The 18,116-nt window shown below is 46.4% G+C and overlaps 1 protein-coding gene across 2 annotated transcripts in view; it reads right to left on the bottom strand.

Annotated features, from left to right (window-relative positions):
- The window catches only part of SLC35F4 (solute carrier family 35 member F4), a gene marked incomplete at both ends in the record, with an annotated part of 131,316 nt that extends 114,156 nt beyond the window's left edge, over positions 1-17,160 (bottom strand). For both annotated transcript variants that reach the window (XM_082485665.1, XM_082485666.1), the window contains one exon: positions 17,058-17,160. In XM_082485665.1, coding sequence (XP_082341791.1) covers positions 17,058-17,160 — 103 coding nt within the window. The remainder of the gene's footprint in view (positions 1-17,057) is intronic.
- Positions 17,161-18,116: the final 956 nt, after the last annotated feature.

The following is an 18,116-nucleotide window of genomic DNA, read 5'->3' as shown; positions in this document are numbered from 1 at the left end:
AAATACCCAAAATTGGTTGAAGAGGAAAGGTCAGAACTTTCTTCTCTGCTCATCTCACACACCAATGCCAGGCAAGCACAAGTTCAAATTTATGGGCTGGTTGCCCTTCTCGTCTGATCCACTCCAAACACGCAACATTTTTATTCCCCTTGCTTCTTGCACTTTTACGATGGGGCAGACATAGATGCCTTTGCATCTCCACCACTGGAAGATCTTTCAGAGGGCAAAAAGCTAAGCTTCTGACACTGAGCCACACTTCACATTAAGGGCACATTTATTAATAATATATAGCGTGTGACTAAGCTGCTAATTATGTCTGTAATAATCAAAATCAAAAGACCACAAATGATTTATAAAATCTATCAAGTCATCTAGTGATGTGCTTTCAATCACCTGTTTATATTTCTGTCTTTATAATAAGACTAATCGTCCTGACTGTCCTTACATTAAATTATTACTGTGTTCAGAAATGGAGGGAAGAAACATTTTTCTCTTGGACATGGCCTGCAAATGACTTCCCCTGTTCTCAACACCCCTCTCTGCCAGACTACAACTGACAAGTTACATATGATCACAGTTAACCTACAACTTTTTCCTTCTGGCTAGTAACAAGAACCCGTCTACAAAATTCAACGAAGAAACCAATAAATGCTGACACGCCTGCTCCTTAACCTCTTCTTTCTATATCCTGCCCTCCCAGAGCAGTACTTAAATGATGAGTACATCCCCATGGTCTTTTACAGGTAGACGTCAGCAAGTTGTGGCCGCATTCAGAGCTCACCACACACAACAGGACTTATTAGAGCTAGCACAGTGCAGAGCTGCCGTGGCACCACAGTTTCTAACTGGGAGTTGCCCGACATCCACATGGCTCACAACATGAGCAGAGCAAATTCTCCTCTACCCAGAGGGTAAACGTACATGGCAAGAAGCTAAAGCCAGTACCTCTAGAGCCTTTGGCTCTGACAACAAAGCAAATTCATTAATTGCCAGCGCTGTACTTCTCCAGCAGTCACAGGACCCCTAGGACTCCACCACAGACTCGGGTCCAGCAGCTGATCTTGGCAGAGGAAAATGATGGAAGCTGAACCGATTAGAAAATGCCTTGGGACTAACCTTTTTCCCAAGCTATCTAAACTTCTCTGCTAAAGCAGAGAAAGTCATCTCTAATTTGCCATCCAACTGCAACCAGTCCCTTCCCAGTTCCCATCAGCACAGGATCACTAGATAGCTCCAACCCAGCCCTCTCCCGGCACTGCAAGGACTGAGAGCAGCACAGCAAAACCAAATTCAATGCATGTAGCCCCAACTGCCCTTGTTAGGCAGTTTATGTTTAAACAGCACAGAAATCACAGTATCACAGTATGCTAGGGATTGGAAGGGACCTCAAAAGATCATCTAGTCCAATCCCCCTGTCGGAGCAGGAACACCTAGATGAGGTTGCACAGGAAGGCGTCCAGGTGAGTTTTGAATGTCTCCAGGGAAGGAGACTCCACAACCTCCCTGGGCAGCCTGTTCCAGTGCTCTGTCACCCTCACTGAGAAGAAGTTTCTTCTCAAATTTAAGTGGAACCTCTTGTGTTCCAGCTTGAATCCATTACCCCTTGTCCTATCATTGGTTGCTACTGAGAAGAGCCTGGCTCCATCCTCATGACATTCCCCCTTTATAAATTTATAAACGTTAATAAGATCACCCCTTAGTCTCCTCTTCTCCAAACCAAAGAGACCCAGCTCCCTCAGTCTTTCCTCATAAGGGAGATGCTCCACTCCCTTAATCATCTTAGTTGCCCTATGCTGGACTCTCTCCAGCAGCTCTCTGTCCTTCTTGAACTGAGGGGCCCAGAACTGGACACAATATTCCAGATGCGGTCTCACCAGGGCAGAGTAGAGGGGAAGGAGGACCTCTCGATCTACTAACCACCCCCCTTCTAATACAGCCCAGGATGCCATTGGCCTTCTTGGCCACAAGGGCACAGTGCTGGCTCATGGTCATCCTGCTGTCCACCAGGACCCCCAGGTCCCTTTCCTCTACACTGCTCTCTAACAGGTAGCTCCCCATCCTATACTGGAACCTGGGGTTGTTTCTGCCCAGATGTAGGACCCTACACTTTCCCTTGTTGTATTTCATTAAGTTATTCCCCGCCCAAATCTCCAGCCTGTCCAAGTCTCTCTGGATGGCAGCACAGCCCTCTGGCGTGTCAGCCACTCCTCCTAGCTTAGTGTCATCAGCAAACTTGCTGATAGTACACTCAATTCCCTCATCTAAATCATTGATGAATATATTGAATAATATGGGCCCCAGTACCGACCCTTGAGGCACTCCGCTGGTTACCGGCCTCCAACTGGACTCTGCCCCATTGACTACGACTCTCTGGCTTCTCTCCTTCAGCCAGTTCGCAGTCCACCTAATTATCCGGTCATCCAGTCCACACTTCCTCAGTTTAGCCATGAGGATGCTGTGGGAGACCGTGTCAAAAATGGGATAACTAAATTAGTTTCACTGATAACTTTCAGCATCTGTCTTCTCAGAGCTCTCTTATGAGGGCTCTCAGCCTGGTTTCTCCTACCACGCTCCCACAGGTCAAGAGCCAGCACAGAGTATCTGCCTGCCAGCATGTGTATGTTAAACCTGCTGAAATGTTCTCTGCCCTCAAGGAATCTCTGCAAACCCGTAAGGTATAAACAGGAGAGAACTTCATAAGCTACCTTCCGTAGGTTTGCAAACATCACCTCATTATTAGCCACTTCTTTGCACTTATGCTTATGAAAACAAGACTGAACTTCGTATTTTACCTCCAAAGCAGAGCAGTGTCCTCCAATCCAGCAGCATTACATAAATGAGTTTCACACCAGTGGGGAGAGCCTAATAGATTTTGTAGGTCAGTGCTTCAGGCAGATATTTCTCTAAAGACTGTGTTTTGAATTCAAGGAAAAAAAACCCACACACTATCCTTCAACTAGATTTTGGACAGCACAGTCCAGTAAAAGTTAATAAGAGTGGGGGAACAACAGAAGGAGGAAAGAGCTCGATTGATTTGTTGTAAGCCAATCTGAAAGTGTTTCGAAAATTCAGGGCATGCAAGGACAAAATAAAAAAAAATATTCTAGCAGAGAACAACTCAAAAATAAAAATAGCAGCAGTGGCTAAGAACAGTTCTTCAAAGGGATGTCAGACTTTACAATACTTTGTGCAGCAGCAGTGACTAAAAAGGCTTCACATTGTCCCTATATGGAGGTATTAAAAACCAGCATTCATTTATTTGGGGAAAAAAAGCAAATAACAAAAACACATACAGCAGAATAATAAAATGTAGCCATTGGAAGGTTGCTTTAAATCCTATGGGGCATTTTTCTTTGTTCAGTGTGGTCACCAAAATGTCAAATTCTAATTTTCAAGACAGGTCAGAAATGCCATAACTAGCAACACAATGGATGGTGCAGGTGACAAAAATAATTTCTAGGAACTTAGCCTTTAAAATAAACAAACAGAACTGGTGGCATTTCTTTATTGCCTTTTTTAAAGCTACGAGTTACAGAGTATTACATTTGCTAACAGACAAACTTTAATGCTTTATATGAGTCCTCTTGTATAGCAATGTTTTCTTTCCCTAGGCTATTACGGAGCCAAAGTGTCTGAAACGACTGCAGAAGCCTCTCTCTCACTAACCTGCAGGAGGGAAGCTTACTTTTCCTTCTCTGGGTGCCATGACATATTTGTGAGCGTAATAACATCCTTGCAAAGTAGATAAAATATTAAGTATTATCTCTACATTACATCTGCAAAGAAATAGAGGGCCAGTAGAAAGCCACCGGTTTTCTGCAAGTACAAAATTAACCTTGGATTTATTATTTCAAATAAGAAGAGATGATCATCATGAATATTTTATAACATTTTCTGTAGCCTTAATAAAACAACTACATTCTCTCCATTTTGTAAAGCTGCAAAGGGTTCACAACCATCATCTGTGATGCTCTACAGACCTTTACCAATAGCTGTGGTTCTGAAATTAATCTTTTATTCATTGAATTTCAGGCCAAAACCTGAAACTGTCTTCTATAAACATTTTATTGTTTTTATTACATCATCTTAAAGTCCCAAAGGCAGGTGTACCCTGGGAGACTCCTGGCATCCCGGTACAGTCTGAAGAAGTAGCCAAACAGTATGAAGCCAATGTCTCTCCTGCCAGGCTAGTATCTTATCTGTGTGCTGGAAGGAATTATGACACAAAAGATGTGTTAGCTTCACAGGATGCTTATTCACAAACAGGCTAATGCTTTGTCTTCTTTCTCCTCCTCTGTCTCCACATACATTGGGGGCTGGGGGGCACCTGACTTGAAGACTTCACAAGTGTTACCCTCATTCATAGGCCAAAGAACTGTATCCAAAGATTCAGCAACAACAGAGACAAGCAAATACGCAACAACAAAATGGACAAAGTCACTTTACTACAGAATTGCATCTTTTAGCCAGATTCTCTAGTGTCTGAAAAGCAATTAGACAAATTCATGGAAGAAATATCCACCAAAAGCTACTAAAAATGTACATACACCAAGAACTTCCAAAGACACAGATCAACAAAGGGTGGAAGTACACCAGAAACCTGCCTTATACTCTTCTCTGCATATCTCCTACTAACCACCATCTGAAGCTGGATGTTAACTGGATGCATCTTCAATAAGACCCCAAATATTTTATGCAGTACACCTCATCTTCATGAGTAAGTTAATTCTACAACTTTCCCACTATAGGAGAACCATGAGGGGCCCCTTCTTCAAGCTGGCCACCTGTTTTTTATAAGGTCCATCAGGGTTCCATGGCTTTCATACTCTTTTGACTCCTGGTAAGTTTGCTTGGATTTGGCCAATAGATTCAAAAGTTACAGGGGGAGGGAGTAGGGACAGAGATATGATATTCACATAAGCCTTGTTTCCTTAAGAAACCAGGTTAAAAAAAAAAAATAAAAATCAACAGATGACAAGTTACAAGACATTCTGTAATCTGCTTTTAAAATACCCAGGAATGAGGTGCAAAGTCCTAACAGGGCATACAAGGATGTGTTTGACAAGAAGCAAGTGCTTACATTAGGCAAAACAATATTATCTTTAAAAAATGATTCCATGGTAAGAGACAGACCCAGTAGTAACTGCAAAGAGCAGAAACCCGCTCACTCAAAGACGTACCACAAAGCACAGGGCTACTCTTTCCTTTCTAAATCATCCCTTTTACTCTCTTCCAGACCTTAACAGACTGCTACAAAAATACCATAAATTATAGAGTATGAATGATGTCAAAGCCTGCTCTCGGAGGGAGGCTGGGAACAGCAATCATGTATTCTTCAGTTTGGGAATACACAGACACAAGTTTTGTTCATAGCCTATAAAAAAAGGCTCTGCACATCAAAGGCACCAAATATATTTCCTTTCTGATCTTCCCTTCAACCAGCCCAGTCTGATGCCACAGACACAGGGAGAGAAGGGAGGTTGACATGATGAGAAGGGAAAGTCAGGACCAAAGAGAATGGCTTAAGCCACTGAAATACCCAGGAAAAGCGTAAATGTAGCAGAAGACCCAGTATCTACATAATTGGTTCAAACTGCACTGTGTTATTCCAGCTGGCTTCCAGAGACCTGCTTCTGAATACCTGGATGTGACAGGAGATAACAACCGTAACCCTCAAATGAAGACCTAGAAATCTTCTCATTGTGTGCATAAAGGATATTTGGCAATTCAGACTGCTCTAAACTACAGTGCCTGTCCACAGTGCCTGTCCACAGTCCCTTGAACAAAATGGCATGACTTGTTTTACCCAGCTACACACCACCCATCACCCACAGGAAGCACATGAAAGCCAACAGTCATTAAGCCACTAGAGGATTCTCCTGCTCTAAGGTGATATTTTGCCAGGTAACACATCATTAGGACCGCTTCACTGGGAGGGGGAGAGGGGGGAAGCAGATGAAATTATCAGAACCTTGATGCTGTTCTCCACATCAGCCTTCATCAGAAAATCCTAAAAAAGGAGCTCAACTTTTGTCTATAGGTAAACCAAAAACATCCTCAGTTGCAAACATCCCACATCTGGGAGCAGCTTTGAAATTAAAGTAAACCTGAACCCAGACAACTGAGGTCTGTCCCTTACTATTATTTGTATGCCAAATTTGAAACTCCAGCTAAAATAAGAGACCAAAACCAACATCTGTTACTAAAGTGCACGGTGATAGTGCTGGATTTCTTCTACCCTCATATACCAACATCTGTTACTAAAGTGCACGGTGATAGTGCTGGATTTCTTCTACCCTCATATTTATCCTATGTAGGGGAATGGAGAGCTCCCATTTTGTGTGCTCCTTAAAGAAGTAAACTATAAGGAATGTCTTATCTCCACAATGTGCTATCAAACTTCACTACACTGTATAAATGTTTTACACCAATAATAATTAAGAGGCACATTTTCAAAGAAGTGCCTTTAAAAGTTACGCACACAAAATTTGAGAGCTCTGCAGCTAAGTCACATGTACACACTCACCAGAGTGGTATTTCCAGGTGTCTGCCTTAGAAACTTTGGCTCTCGGAGGAGTCGCTGCTGCATCTGTGCACAGTGTGACTACTTAAGTTTAAGCAAGTTCTCTAGAGTCTGCCCACGTACAGACATCTTTTCTTCTCACCGACTTCTCTAAGCCCGTAGCCGAGGATGCATGCCTTCACAAGGATGCTCAAAACAGTTACTCTGAATTCACTTCAAAGCAGATGTGCACAAAGACACTGCACAGACCTTAGCTCGAAATAGAGTTGCTCTAATTTGATCCACTTAACCTCCTTTCCAACACTGAATGTGTGGAAACAAACAGGAGGCATCAGAAAACCCAGCAAAGCAGCCTCTGCACTGCTTTCGCCTGCCACAGTGCATCTACAGGTGACATACAACCTCAGCCTTATAAGTCAACCCTCCAAACAACCAGTGAGGTCTGCATCTGAGAGCAGATCACCTTCAGAAGGCTTATTCCCAGATCCACACCTCGGTGAAGAGACTAGGTCAGACGACAGGTGCACATTTAACTGAACACTGATGTCAGTTCAATGGTCCCTGCAAGCATCAAGCTTTTTGGCACACAACCACAGAAAAAGCCATGCCCATTGCCAAAGGGTCCTCCAAGAAGAGTGACAGAAGGCAGGCCTTGTACCGGATGAATCACCTCGACAGGACACATATGGCTTAGAACACCAACAACAGCTCAACTATGTTTTTTAGCTGAAAAGTGTCTTTTGTTCCTTCTTCCAAGGTTCTTTTTTCGATGCATGTGAAAATCAGCACTTCTTTAGTGATATTCTAGACACCTCACCAATCTGAATTTTTTTCTCAAAAGAAATGTTCTCAAAATGTTTAAAGTTTTCTTATCTAATTCCTCACTTTTTTCCACTTTCCCACCCTGGAAAGAAGCAAGAATTGATAGAAAATTGGGAAACTTTATCAAACGTGTTCTTCTTTTCCATCTTCCCAGTAAATGCTAAGTTTGATCATTTTCCACCTACTCTTTGTGTTAGTACTTTCACTGAGTACCAAGAATTGAGGAAGTGCTTTCTCACATGTAGAGCCAATCATCCTCACGTAAAAGTCCAAACTGTGGTACAGAAACACCAAGAAGAGTTCACTTTCCTGCCATCCATGCTGTCAGCACTGAAGAATTTCCTCTGGTGGAGCACCACGAAGCATCCCACTTGCACACAAGCTGCTACAAATTCTAGCCCCTGTAACGTATCACACAACAGGTTATTTCTGGTACTGCAGAGAAAAACCCCAATCTGCACCCACACAACTCCAGGGCTGCAAACTCCACATGGCAAGCTTCGTCTAAGAAAGGATTAAGAAGTCTCAGAATTTAGACATATAAAAGAAAAGGGTCATAACTACTGTACTATAACTACGCCATCTTACTTCAAGGTGCCAAATATAAATCACACCGTGCAAATTAATGCAATCACTTTTCTGTCTCAAAGCACTCCGACAGAGAACATGTGTTCCAGCCCTGTTTCATGCTTTACTTACACAGGCACAGCAGCACGTGGTTTCAGTATTGTGCTTAGACATTCAGGTAGAATGAATCATAGAATGGTTTAGGTTGGAAGGGATGTTAAAAATCATCTAGTTCCAACACCCCCTGCAGTGGCAGGGACACCTCCCACTAGACCAGGTTGCTCAAACCCTATATGATGCCCATTAGATGGAATGGGCCTGCACGGTTGTGTTCCCAATAGGAAACTATTCTTTAGCGAGGTGCACAGCATCTCCAATGATCACATTAATAATAAAGGTGTGTGTTAGCCCTCATCAAAAACGTCCCCCAGAAGACTAAGCCTCTGCAGGAAGAGAGATAGCTGTACTGTGTACTGCTTCAGCAGGCAATTGCTCAAGCAATACTACTTCAGTGCCATTCCCAGCCACTTCCCAGTCATGACACAAGCACAAAATGCCTGAAACGGGAAGGAATAAAACTGGAAGAGTTGCCAGGTTGGCCTCAAGCTACAATACCTTTCTCAGTCTGGACGGAAAGATCACTACCATGTCTATGACTGGTCTAGTAGTGGATTTGGTGGAAATGTTTTGGTGGAGTCATATTGACCCATGAACTGCACGCTGGTGCTTGCCTCTCCCTGCCTCCTCCCCAAAAACGTAATTGGAAACTTAAATGAGACTCAAAACAGACACGGAAGCTCTTCTTGCATCAGACAAAATAGACTGGACAGCTTTGAGACAAGGAACAGCTTTAAGATTGCCAGAAACAGCAGGAAACATCATCTTCCACCCTAGACCTGAATCCTACTGCCTTGCCTTACCTCAATAAGGAAACCAGAACAGGACCAAATCAGTTTCTCCTTCCTTGTCTCTACAAAAGGACACCAGAGACACCTTTATCACTCCCTCACCCTGCTACTCCTCATCCAGGTCAGCCCAGCTGAATGCAGGAAAGGGTAAGTCCATTTTATCAAGAGTATTGGCAAGGGAAGTCTAGGAAGAATCATCATGGTTTTAAAGTAATAATAAAAAGGTCTTTGTGTGGCAGATACACCGACAGCCTGTGTCTTAAACACATACTGTGTGCTTTTGAGTAAATTCAGTCGCCACTCAAAGTGCCTGGGATGCTCTCACTTACAGCTCTGCCATCGCCGTGTAAGACATACCCTGGGTATTAGCTAGGCATAACATTACAAATTCCACCTTCGTGCAGTGAAATCTGCCATTCTGCAGAAGGCCAGCCCAAATTCATAGGGCCACCAGGGAGTCCCACATCACCTTAATGCAAGAAAAAAGATTTTCAGTCTCACTAAGTAGTGCTAGTCCACTTACTTTTAGTGAATAATTTAACCAGCCAGTTAAGCACTTCACTTTCCACCACCCCCACCCTATTTGCACATTTGCCACAAAGAGACAGTGACTTTTTTTGCAGACATTTTCATTATTCGTTATTGTGATCATCCACCAGCAGGTTTGTGTGAAAAATTCCTGCCGCCAGTTGTTGAACAAACAGCAAGCCACAAATTCACTTTCATGGGTGAATTCCCATGCAGGTAGCTGAGTAAAGGCCCATCAATTTCCAAATGTGCAACAGATATAATTGCAAACTTTTAAAACCGCTAATAAAAAAAGGAATACAAGCCATTGGAAGGATAAAAGTTTGCTCAGAACCATCTGTCACTTTGGAATATTATTTCACCACATTTAACCAAGACCAGATATGCAGCTGCCTGCCTGAGTGGATGAAAAAGACAAGGTAAGGGAAAGAGTGCTGGAAGGACAGTCAAAATGAGGGATACCTCTTCTGTGCACTCCAGAAGAGTGCCAGGAGCTCATGGCATACCCAGGTAATTTCTTAATGAGCTATATGCAGCGGCAACTCTTAGGAAAAACAAGGAGAGAAGGCGGCATGCAGCTCCATGCTGCCATGATTACACTAAGTTGAGAGAGTTTAAAGCCACCTCAAGTGAATCAGTGTGAGCGAGGTGAAGGAGGAGGCTGCTGGAGAGCTGTGCCACCCAGGAGCATGAGGCACAGCCCAGGTATCGCCCGGAGGGCCAAGCAGCAAGGAAGCCTTTCTGCGAGAAGGGCTGGAGCAAATGAGCACGAGAAGGCAGAGGAACTGAAAAGCCAGCACAGAGCACATGTAGAAACCCACCAAGTTATGAAAGCACCTCTGCCAACCTTCGCACCAGGCTAGATTCAGCAGAAGACCAACTGTGCAGTCACCAGTGGAAGAAGAGATCGCTCCATCAAACATTATGGCTTGTTCTGCGCAGTTTCTGGCAAATTAACATCCCTCCCCCCCACCTTACTGTCTCAATTTCCCCTGCCAAATAGGAGTAATTTTTCTCAAATCTTGGCAGACACCTTTATGAGGCATGTTTAAAGCTTGGGAAATAATTCTTATTTAGATACATAAAACTGGGAGAGACTTTTTGGCCATTAATTTCAGCCTTCTGCTAATTTCCAGCCTTAATTTATTCATGGCCTGTTCATACCCATTTGTCGTTGTGCCAACACGCCGTTTTGGTTTAAATAACTCTTCTTTCCTACATCTCCCTGTTCATCCTCCCAAGATGTATTGGGAGCAGCAGCCATGTTCCCATCTTGGCCAGCCTACACAAGCCAAGCTCTGTCGGTCCCTTCTTGCAAGGGTATGCTCCCCATCACCCTGGTCCCCATGGTGTCCTTGCTGATTTAAATTCATCCCTCCTGCCCACAGTTGTTCAGAACTGTGTCCATATGCCATGGCATACTCGGGTACCACAGTTTCATGGCTCAGCTCCCCAGGGATTTGACCCAAAGAGACTGAATCAGTCCCTGACGAAAGGCCAAGGACTGAACCAGCTCCCTCTCTTGCCAGCTAAGATGACCCCTCATCCTCTAAAATGCTTTGAGTCCCCAAGTGAATGGGAGGTCCCACACTCCAGTTGCCAGTGCAATGCTGCCTTACTGTCCCTTCCAGCACAAACAGAAATCTGCACAAAGCCTGGCCCTACTCCATTAAAGAATACATAGCCAGTCTTGCCAAAATTAGTGGGCAAAGGAGTATTTGTAAAATCTGTTTTGCTGAAAGAAATTATTTCATAAGTTATTGTTACCAGTGCTGATACACAGCCATACTTTTTTTTTTTTTCTCCTGAACAGAGAGACAAGCCTGCAAGGAGAAGCAACTACAACATCCTATGCATCCTGTGCTGTGACATCCACTTGTGCCCCCAGAGCTGGTGGGGAAAAAGATTGTTATATCTACAGTTTGAAATCCAGCCCCCACTGCAGCACCCCCTCCCTAAAAGAAGGGCGAAGAATAACTCTCCTATGGAAAATCCCTGTCCAGTACGGAAAGGAAGGGCTTTGAAATAAAGCTTATTCCAGCCCAGACCTGCATCTGGAGTCCTTACAACCCAAACGCTATCAGGTGGCACAGGGGCAACTGCCACAACTGGTACGAGCTGAAGCAGCCCCAAAACTCACACAGAGGCTCATTCAGACACCACCACCACCACCTCTCTCTCAGGTCCCCTCAAACACAACTCGGTGAAACCAGCCTCATCCATCAAATATTTCAAAGCACCTCTCCTCGGCTGCTCCTTTCCCAGTCTCCCCCATTGCGTGTGCTCTGCACGGAGAAACCGAGGGCTCCGCGAACTGCTGGAGAAGCAGCTGGGTGCCTCCAGCAAACAGTCTGAGACTTTGTTACTCTCGCTGGAAGTGACAAGCCACCAGGAGGGCACGGTGTTCAGTAAGCACGGAGATGATCTGGGTTTTGCCATGTGATTCGTACTGCAGCAGAGCTGCTGGCACAGCTGCTGTAATAACCAGAAGAAAATTCCCTCCAATGTTTCAGAGTTAAATCTCCCCTCCACAACCTTTCACTCTGCTCGGAGAGCTGGAGAGACGAATTGCCAAGCCACTGGTGCTGGCTCAGCGTGCCTGTAATCCCAGCCTTATTAAGCAAAGCAATTACGCTTGGACTTAACTTTAAACACATTGTCAAAGCCCAGTGGCTTAGTGCAAGTTCAGACTTAAGCAGATGCTCAAGTTCATTGCTAACTTGAGGCTTAACTTGCCAAATTAAACCGCAAAGCCTTGCTTGAGCTGTTCTAGGGAAGTGAGAAAACACAAAGCTGATTCTCTACAGCGGCTGTGCTAACGTTAAGGACAAGGTCAGCATTTCTTCCCAGGTGCCAAGCATCGCTAAGGACACACACTGCTGTAAGGGCTTTCCAGCTCCATGGCAGACAGGTCTGGCCACGCAGCTACACCAGAGGGGTGGTCACCCAAAATCACGCTGTGTGCCCAGGAACAGAGCCGACGGCCCCGCTGGGCACAGACACAAGACACCACCCTCTGCTTCTAGGAGCTTACACAACTCAAGGCAAGCCTGAAGGAGAGGAGAAGGGGAGCTCAAAGCAGCACGGGACAACGTACAAATATTCAGAAGTCTAAATCAGCCTGCTGATTGTTGGCATTCACGGCCTGCTGCAGTGGGAATCAAACCCTCCAGATCTGAATGAGACACCCCAGAAGGGTAGAAATAAGCTTTACATATTATGAGAAGCTCTCCATGCATGATGAGAAAGAGAAGGTGATGGCCCACATGAAGAGCTAGGAGAACAAGTGCAGCCACTGCATTTTCAGTAGGGTTACACTGTTCTTGTTCAGGCCTGAGAAAAAAAGCATTACAGAAACACAGATCTGCGAAGCTGAGAGCCAGGACAAGACATAAAACTTTGTCGATGGTAAAAAAAGCTCCAGCAAAACGACATTACACAGGCAGAAACTGCTTGACTTGGTGAAGCTGATGAAGATTAGATATGAGAAACTTTGGCTGGAGCAGTTTTAATTCAGTAGAAGGCACAGAAAAGGTGTTAGGACAGACTTGAAGGAGAGGAACTTTGTAGTGTGAAAGGAGAAAAGCTTTCAGTACTGAGATGAAAGGCAGATGGGGTGGCAGTTGGAAAGAATCAAAAAAAGAAACAAAAAACAAAAAACATACACACTCTTAAGACTGGAGACACCAAACGTGATGGTATTACCAACAAAAAGTCATAGAAGAATGAGAAGTTATGGCAAAGATCAGGAGAGGGAACAGGGTTTCCTGCTGTTTGTGTAGATGGAAAAGCTGGATCAGACCAAATGAAAATGCACATGTTGAAACATGAAGCCAAGGGGTCACAAACATGGGAGCACCATCTGCAGCCCCAGGTCAAAGGCTGGAGCATCTGATGTACACCAGCACCATGCCCTGGGAAATTACGGAGTAACTCTGAAGAAATTCAACGGAAGAGAAACACAGCCCCTCTTCCCTCCCACAGAAGCCAGAGACCTCATACATACTCTGTACATTTTAAATGCAGGAATTGAGGGATCAAGCCACGCATCCAAAGGTAGAGGATGACTGGGATCAGTAAGAGCCCTTTCCATATAAGGAACAGGGGGGGATGGAGGGGTGGAGGGAATCATATCTTGCTCCAGTTCCTATGACTTATTATGCAGGATATGGGGGTGGTTTTTTTGCAATATACACAGATGCAAATACCAGACCAAAATACATGCTTCTGCTTAATCAGATGACTTACAGAGAAATAAATAAGGTATTTTCCCTCTTTAACAGTTTTTTTTAAGGATATATATAAAATTATAAAAGTGCCTGACTAAAAATTAACAAAAGAATCATCATATGCACACTCCCAAGTCTGAAGTAGGTTAGTGTGCACAAATATAGAAGATGAAGCAAAAGTCACTAGAAAATACTGCAGTTCCTTGTAATACCAGCTTTTGAACATTACCATCTTCTGACATTAGATTTCATGATGACTTGTGACCAGTCTTTAGCCTTCACACACAGAAACCTAGGCATGATCTCCTGTTAAACCATGGAATACATGCTGATCCACTGAGGGAGGGCCGTAAATCACCAGCATAATTCAGAGACTTGGGCTTTTTCTCTCATTTTCCAGGACTTCCCCAAGAGTGAGCAGAACAGCAGCCGCCCACCTCCTGCCTTCACCTTTCCTCATCAAGAGAAACCTCCCTGTCCCTAGCTGGGCACAGCAGGCTGGGGACAAAGAGGAGCCTCAAGGAAGGTGGTGACTATCAGCAGGCTGTCATCATCCAAATAACATCCCCACCTGGTACCTGGCCAGCTCTCTGATCAGACATGAGGGGTACCCAAGCAGCAGACAGCACAAAGCCATCCTGAGGACAACAGCTTACCCTCAAGCTGCCCTCTTCCTCAGGCGCCCTTCAGACCCAGGCAGGAGCAAGGTGACAGCATAAGCAGATGACTGCACATGCCACAGGTTCAGGCAAAAGACAGTGCAACGGCTCATACACCACTGGGGAGGGTGGGGACACAACCCACCCGAAATTCTGAGCGCGTTGCATGCCACCAGCACGCTGTTCTGCAGTAAAGGCACCGGCATTGTTCAGTTGCACCAAAACTGTATTTGAACGGCAGTGACAAAAGTCACACCCTCACCAAAACAAACCAAGATATCAAACACCTTAATAATTAGTTGTACAAACCTCCCACCTTGAGTGGGAAGCATTTTGATAGTGCCATAGCAGTACTGAACAATTAACCAAGAGAAGAACTGTCAACAGCATTTTGAAGCAACACTACTTGAAGATGACACTTCAGCCTAGACACAGGAACAGAGTAAGAACTCCAAGCCCGGACCTCCAAGAGTGACTCTCACTGCCTCAGTGCCAAGAGCCTGTATGTTCAAGATGCCTGAAGGATGCCTGTATTTTCCCCAGGTAGGGGCAGAGCATCTCCATGAAAATCCTGACACATTAAAGCATGTTATAAACCCAAAACACACAGCCACAAGGATAAGGTGGTCATTAGCCAACTGCAAGCACTCCAAAAATTATGATGATAGTTCCAAAACTTATGAGTCTGGTTTAAAAAGAGTTCATAGCCTAGAAGGTGTACATGCTTTTCATTTACCTGAGGGCATTTAAGTATTGGGATACCTCTGGATTACACACTTCCAGTTTTCCTCTTTAAGCATGATGACCACAAATTTTGCTTATTTTCTTCAAACAGCAAAACCTGAGATACTAATCACTTTTGTTTTGCCTCAGCATCCAGTTGTCAGAGGTACAAAACCCTAGGAGATTTGCAATAAAATCCCAAGAGTCAGCACTTCTGAAAGCCTTGGCCTCTCCCGGCATGCTTTATCTAATTCTAAGCAGATGCAATTTGTAGCACATGCAGAACCTGGTCCTGGACTAAGAAAGCTTTTCTTTGTCTAAGCAGTCCTCTCCTGGCCTCCCTGATCCACCCGTGCAGAGCCACTTGCATTGCCAACACTGAATTCAGGTCTGCATTTTGATAGAGAGTGGGAGTGTTGCTGCAGACTGAAAAATTGCATTCTGCCACTGAAGCAAACTTGCGACAAAGTATTAAGCCAGTATCCTCATCCTTCTCTGGTAAATCACACCGTAGAGATCCTCTGGATCTGCTGCAGAATTCGGGACACAGATCCCACCTGGCTCAGACTTAAATAGCCCCTGGACTGTCATGCACCCATTCCTCCAGATTGCTCTGAGCATCTTCCCAACTCCTCTGACTACAGACAAACCAACTGACCTCACCAAATGAACAAAACACCTGCCACGCTGTTAGCATGCTACCAGTAACACCCGAGGAAAACCACTGGGCTTGACCATTTGCTTTTTCAGCTCATCGTTACACAAAGGAATTCTCTTTTTTTTCTTTTTATTGGTTTCAATGCATGGCTTTCCTCCGTCTGTCATAAAAAGCCCACAGACTTATCTGCCTATCTGATATTAGCAGTTTATTAATTGTGTTTTGGTTTATTGTTGTATTAGAGCACTGCACTGTCTGCTCTGGAAAGCAGTTCACCTCCTTTGATTCCAAGGGGAGTTTAAATACGCAGAAGAAAGTCTGCTCCTTAGTGCTCACCTCACCTAAGAGGGGATTTTTTTTTTTGCCTCCCCCCCCCCCACTTTGGCTCCATCCGCCTTTTGTTTTTTAAGCTGTGGCACGTCGCAGCTTTTGCAAATTGCAAAGTAACTATTAGACAATAAAACCCTAATGCATCCATTTCCTCGGTGGTAAAAATGAATCATTTCTTTCATTAGCCCAACTTCCCCCATTAAATCGCTCTACGGAGCACTGGGACCGCCACAATTTCAGAGCAACCCGCCGCCGTTCTCCCAGCCGGCTGGAAACCCGCTGCTCCTAATTACAAACTTCAAAAATCCTGAATTTCTGCGAGGACCAACTGCTTTTAATTTCAGCCGCTTCTTTTAAGGAAGAAAATTAATAAATAAATAAAATAAAATAAAAAAAACCCACAAACACCCAAACCACCAGCAAACCCCCTAAACCACAAGTGCCTCGCACTAAAACGGCACGAAGGGATTCCCCCCCCCTCGGTGACTCCCCCACTTTTCTGGAAGAATCTAATTAGTTTAGTGAGGAAGATGAATAACCCGGGAGCTTCACGCCGAGGCGGCCGCCCCGGGGGGGGGGGGGACGGACGGACCCGCCGGCACCGAAACTTTCCCGGGGCGGCACCGAGCACCCGGTGAGACACACACACACCCCCCCACGCACACACACCCCGCGGAGATGGGCGGGAGGGGGCAATGGAAATTGAAAAATAAACCCCAAAACGACCGTCAAAGGGCGCCCGCACCCCTGCTGAGCGCCGGCTTGCGGGATGGAGCTGCGGGTGCCGAAGTTGAGCGGCGAAACGCCGTCGTCCCCGTCCTCCCCCCCCCCCCCCCCCTTTTTCCAGCCACATTCCTCCACAGGCGACCCGCTGTCCGTCCGTCTCCCCCCCCCCCCCCGCCCGCGGCCACCGAGCCCAACCGCTCCGCCCGCCCCGCCGCGTCTCCTCAGGGGAGAGCCGGGCAGGGAGCCGCCCTCGGCCCCTCCACAGGGAGGGGAGGGCATTTTGAGGGGGGGCCACGGGCACCCTCAGGGCTCTGTGCCGCCACCCCCCACACACACATACACACCCCCCCACCAAGGGCCGGGAGAGGCGGGAGGGCGCCTTACTTTTCTGGCTGGAGTAGCCCGGGTAATATCCATAGTAGCCCGTGATCCGCAAGATCCTGTCCTCGATGGTGGCCACGCCGTTGGGTGCTGCCTTCCCATCCATAGAGGGCGGGAGACCGCGCGCGGGGCGGCCGGGCGGGACGCCGAGCCGAAGGGAGCCGAGCCGGGCTGACAGGAGGAGGAGGAGGAGGAGGAGGGAAGAAGGAGAAGGAGGAGGAGGAGGAGGGAGGCGGTGCGGGCCCGGCCGCCGCAGCTCTCGGTGCCGCCGGGGCGCTCGCTCTGACTCCGCCGCCTGCTGCAGGACGGGCTCCGCAGCGCGGCGGCCCGGGCCCGGCCTCCCCCCCCCCGCTCCCCGCTCCCCGCTCCCGCCCAGCCCCGGGGAGGTGGGGGATGAGGGAGGGAAGGGGGGGGCGGCACTTCAGTCGTTATTTAAAGGCAGAGGTGGGGGACGGCGGGCTGGCCCCGTATTTAAAGGGCACGATGGAGGTGGAGGGTGGGTTCCTCTGGGCCGTAGCTGAGGCGGGAAGGGGGGTGCGAGGGCCGTCGCCGCGGAGGGATGAGGGGTGTCACCCTGCTCCTGCCGAGCCCCCCCCCAGCCCCAAATCCTCTCCGCGGTGGTGACCGCCCCGAGGTTGTCTGTGGAGTTGAGGGGGTTCATTCCGGCTTGCGGGACGGTCAACACCTCCCCACGCACTGGGGGGTTGGCGCGGGCGAGGAAGGTGTCATAGAACCGTAGAATGGTTTAGGTTGGAAGACACCTTGAAGATCATCCAGTTCCGACTGGATGAGTTTGTAACTCATTGGTAACAATCAGGCTTTGAATTACTTGACTTTCCCTGCTACTGGTCCTTGTTACGCTTCTCTCTGCTAGATTGAGATCATTAGACTGTTTTCCTCCCAGATGTATTTCTATGTAGTAAACAACTCACTTTTTCCCAGCCCTTTCCTTGTTTTGTGGCTCTGCCATACCTTATCGTCACCTACTCCTTTTCGGTCCAGCCAGCTCCGTTAACTGGTGCATGGGGGATCTGGTCGAGCCATTTCATTTCCCTTGCTTCC

Source organism: Vanellus vanellus (assembly GCF_965231255.1).
Source record: "Vanellus vanellus genome assembly, chromosome: 6".
Lineage (NCBI taxonomy): Eukaryota > Metazoa > Chordata > Aves > Charadriiformes > Charadriidae > Vanellus > Vanellus vanellus.
Note: the sequence above shows the minus strand (reverse complement) of the source record. Positions and strands in the feature narration are given on the sequence as shown.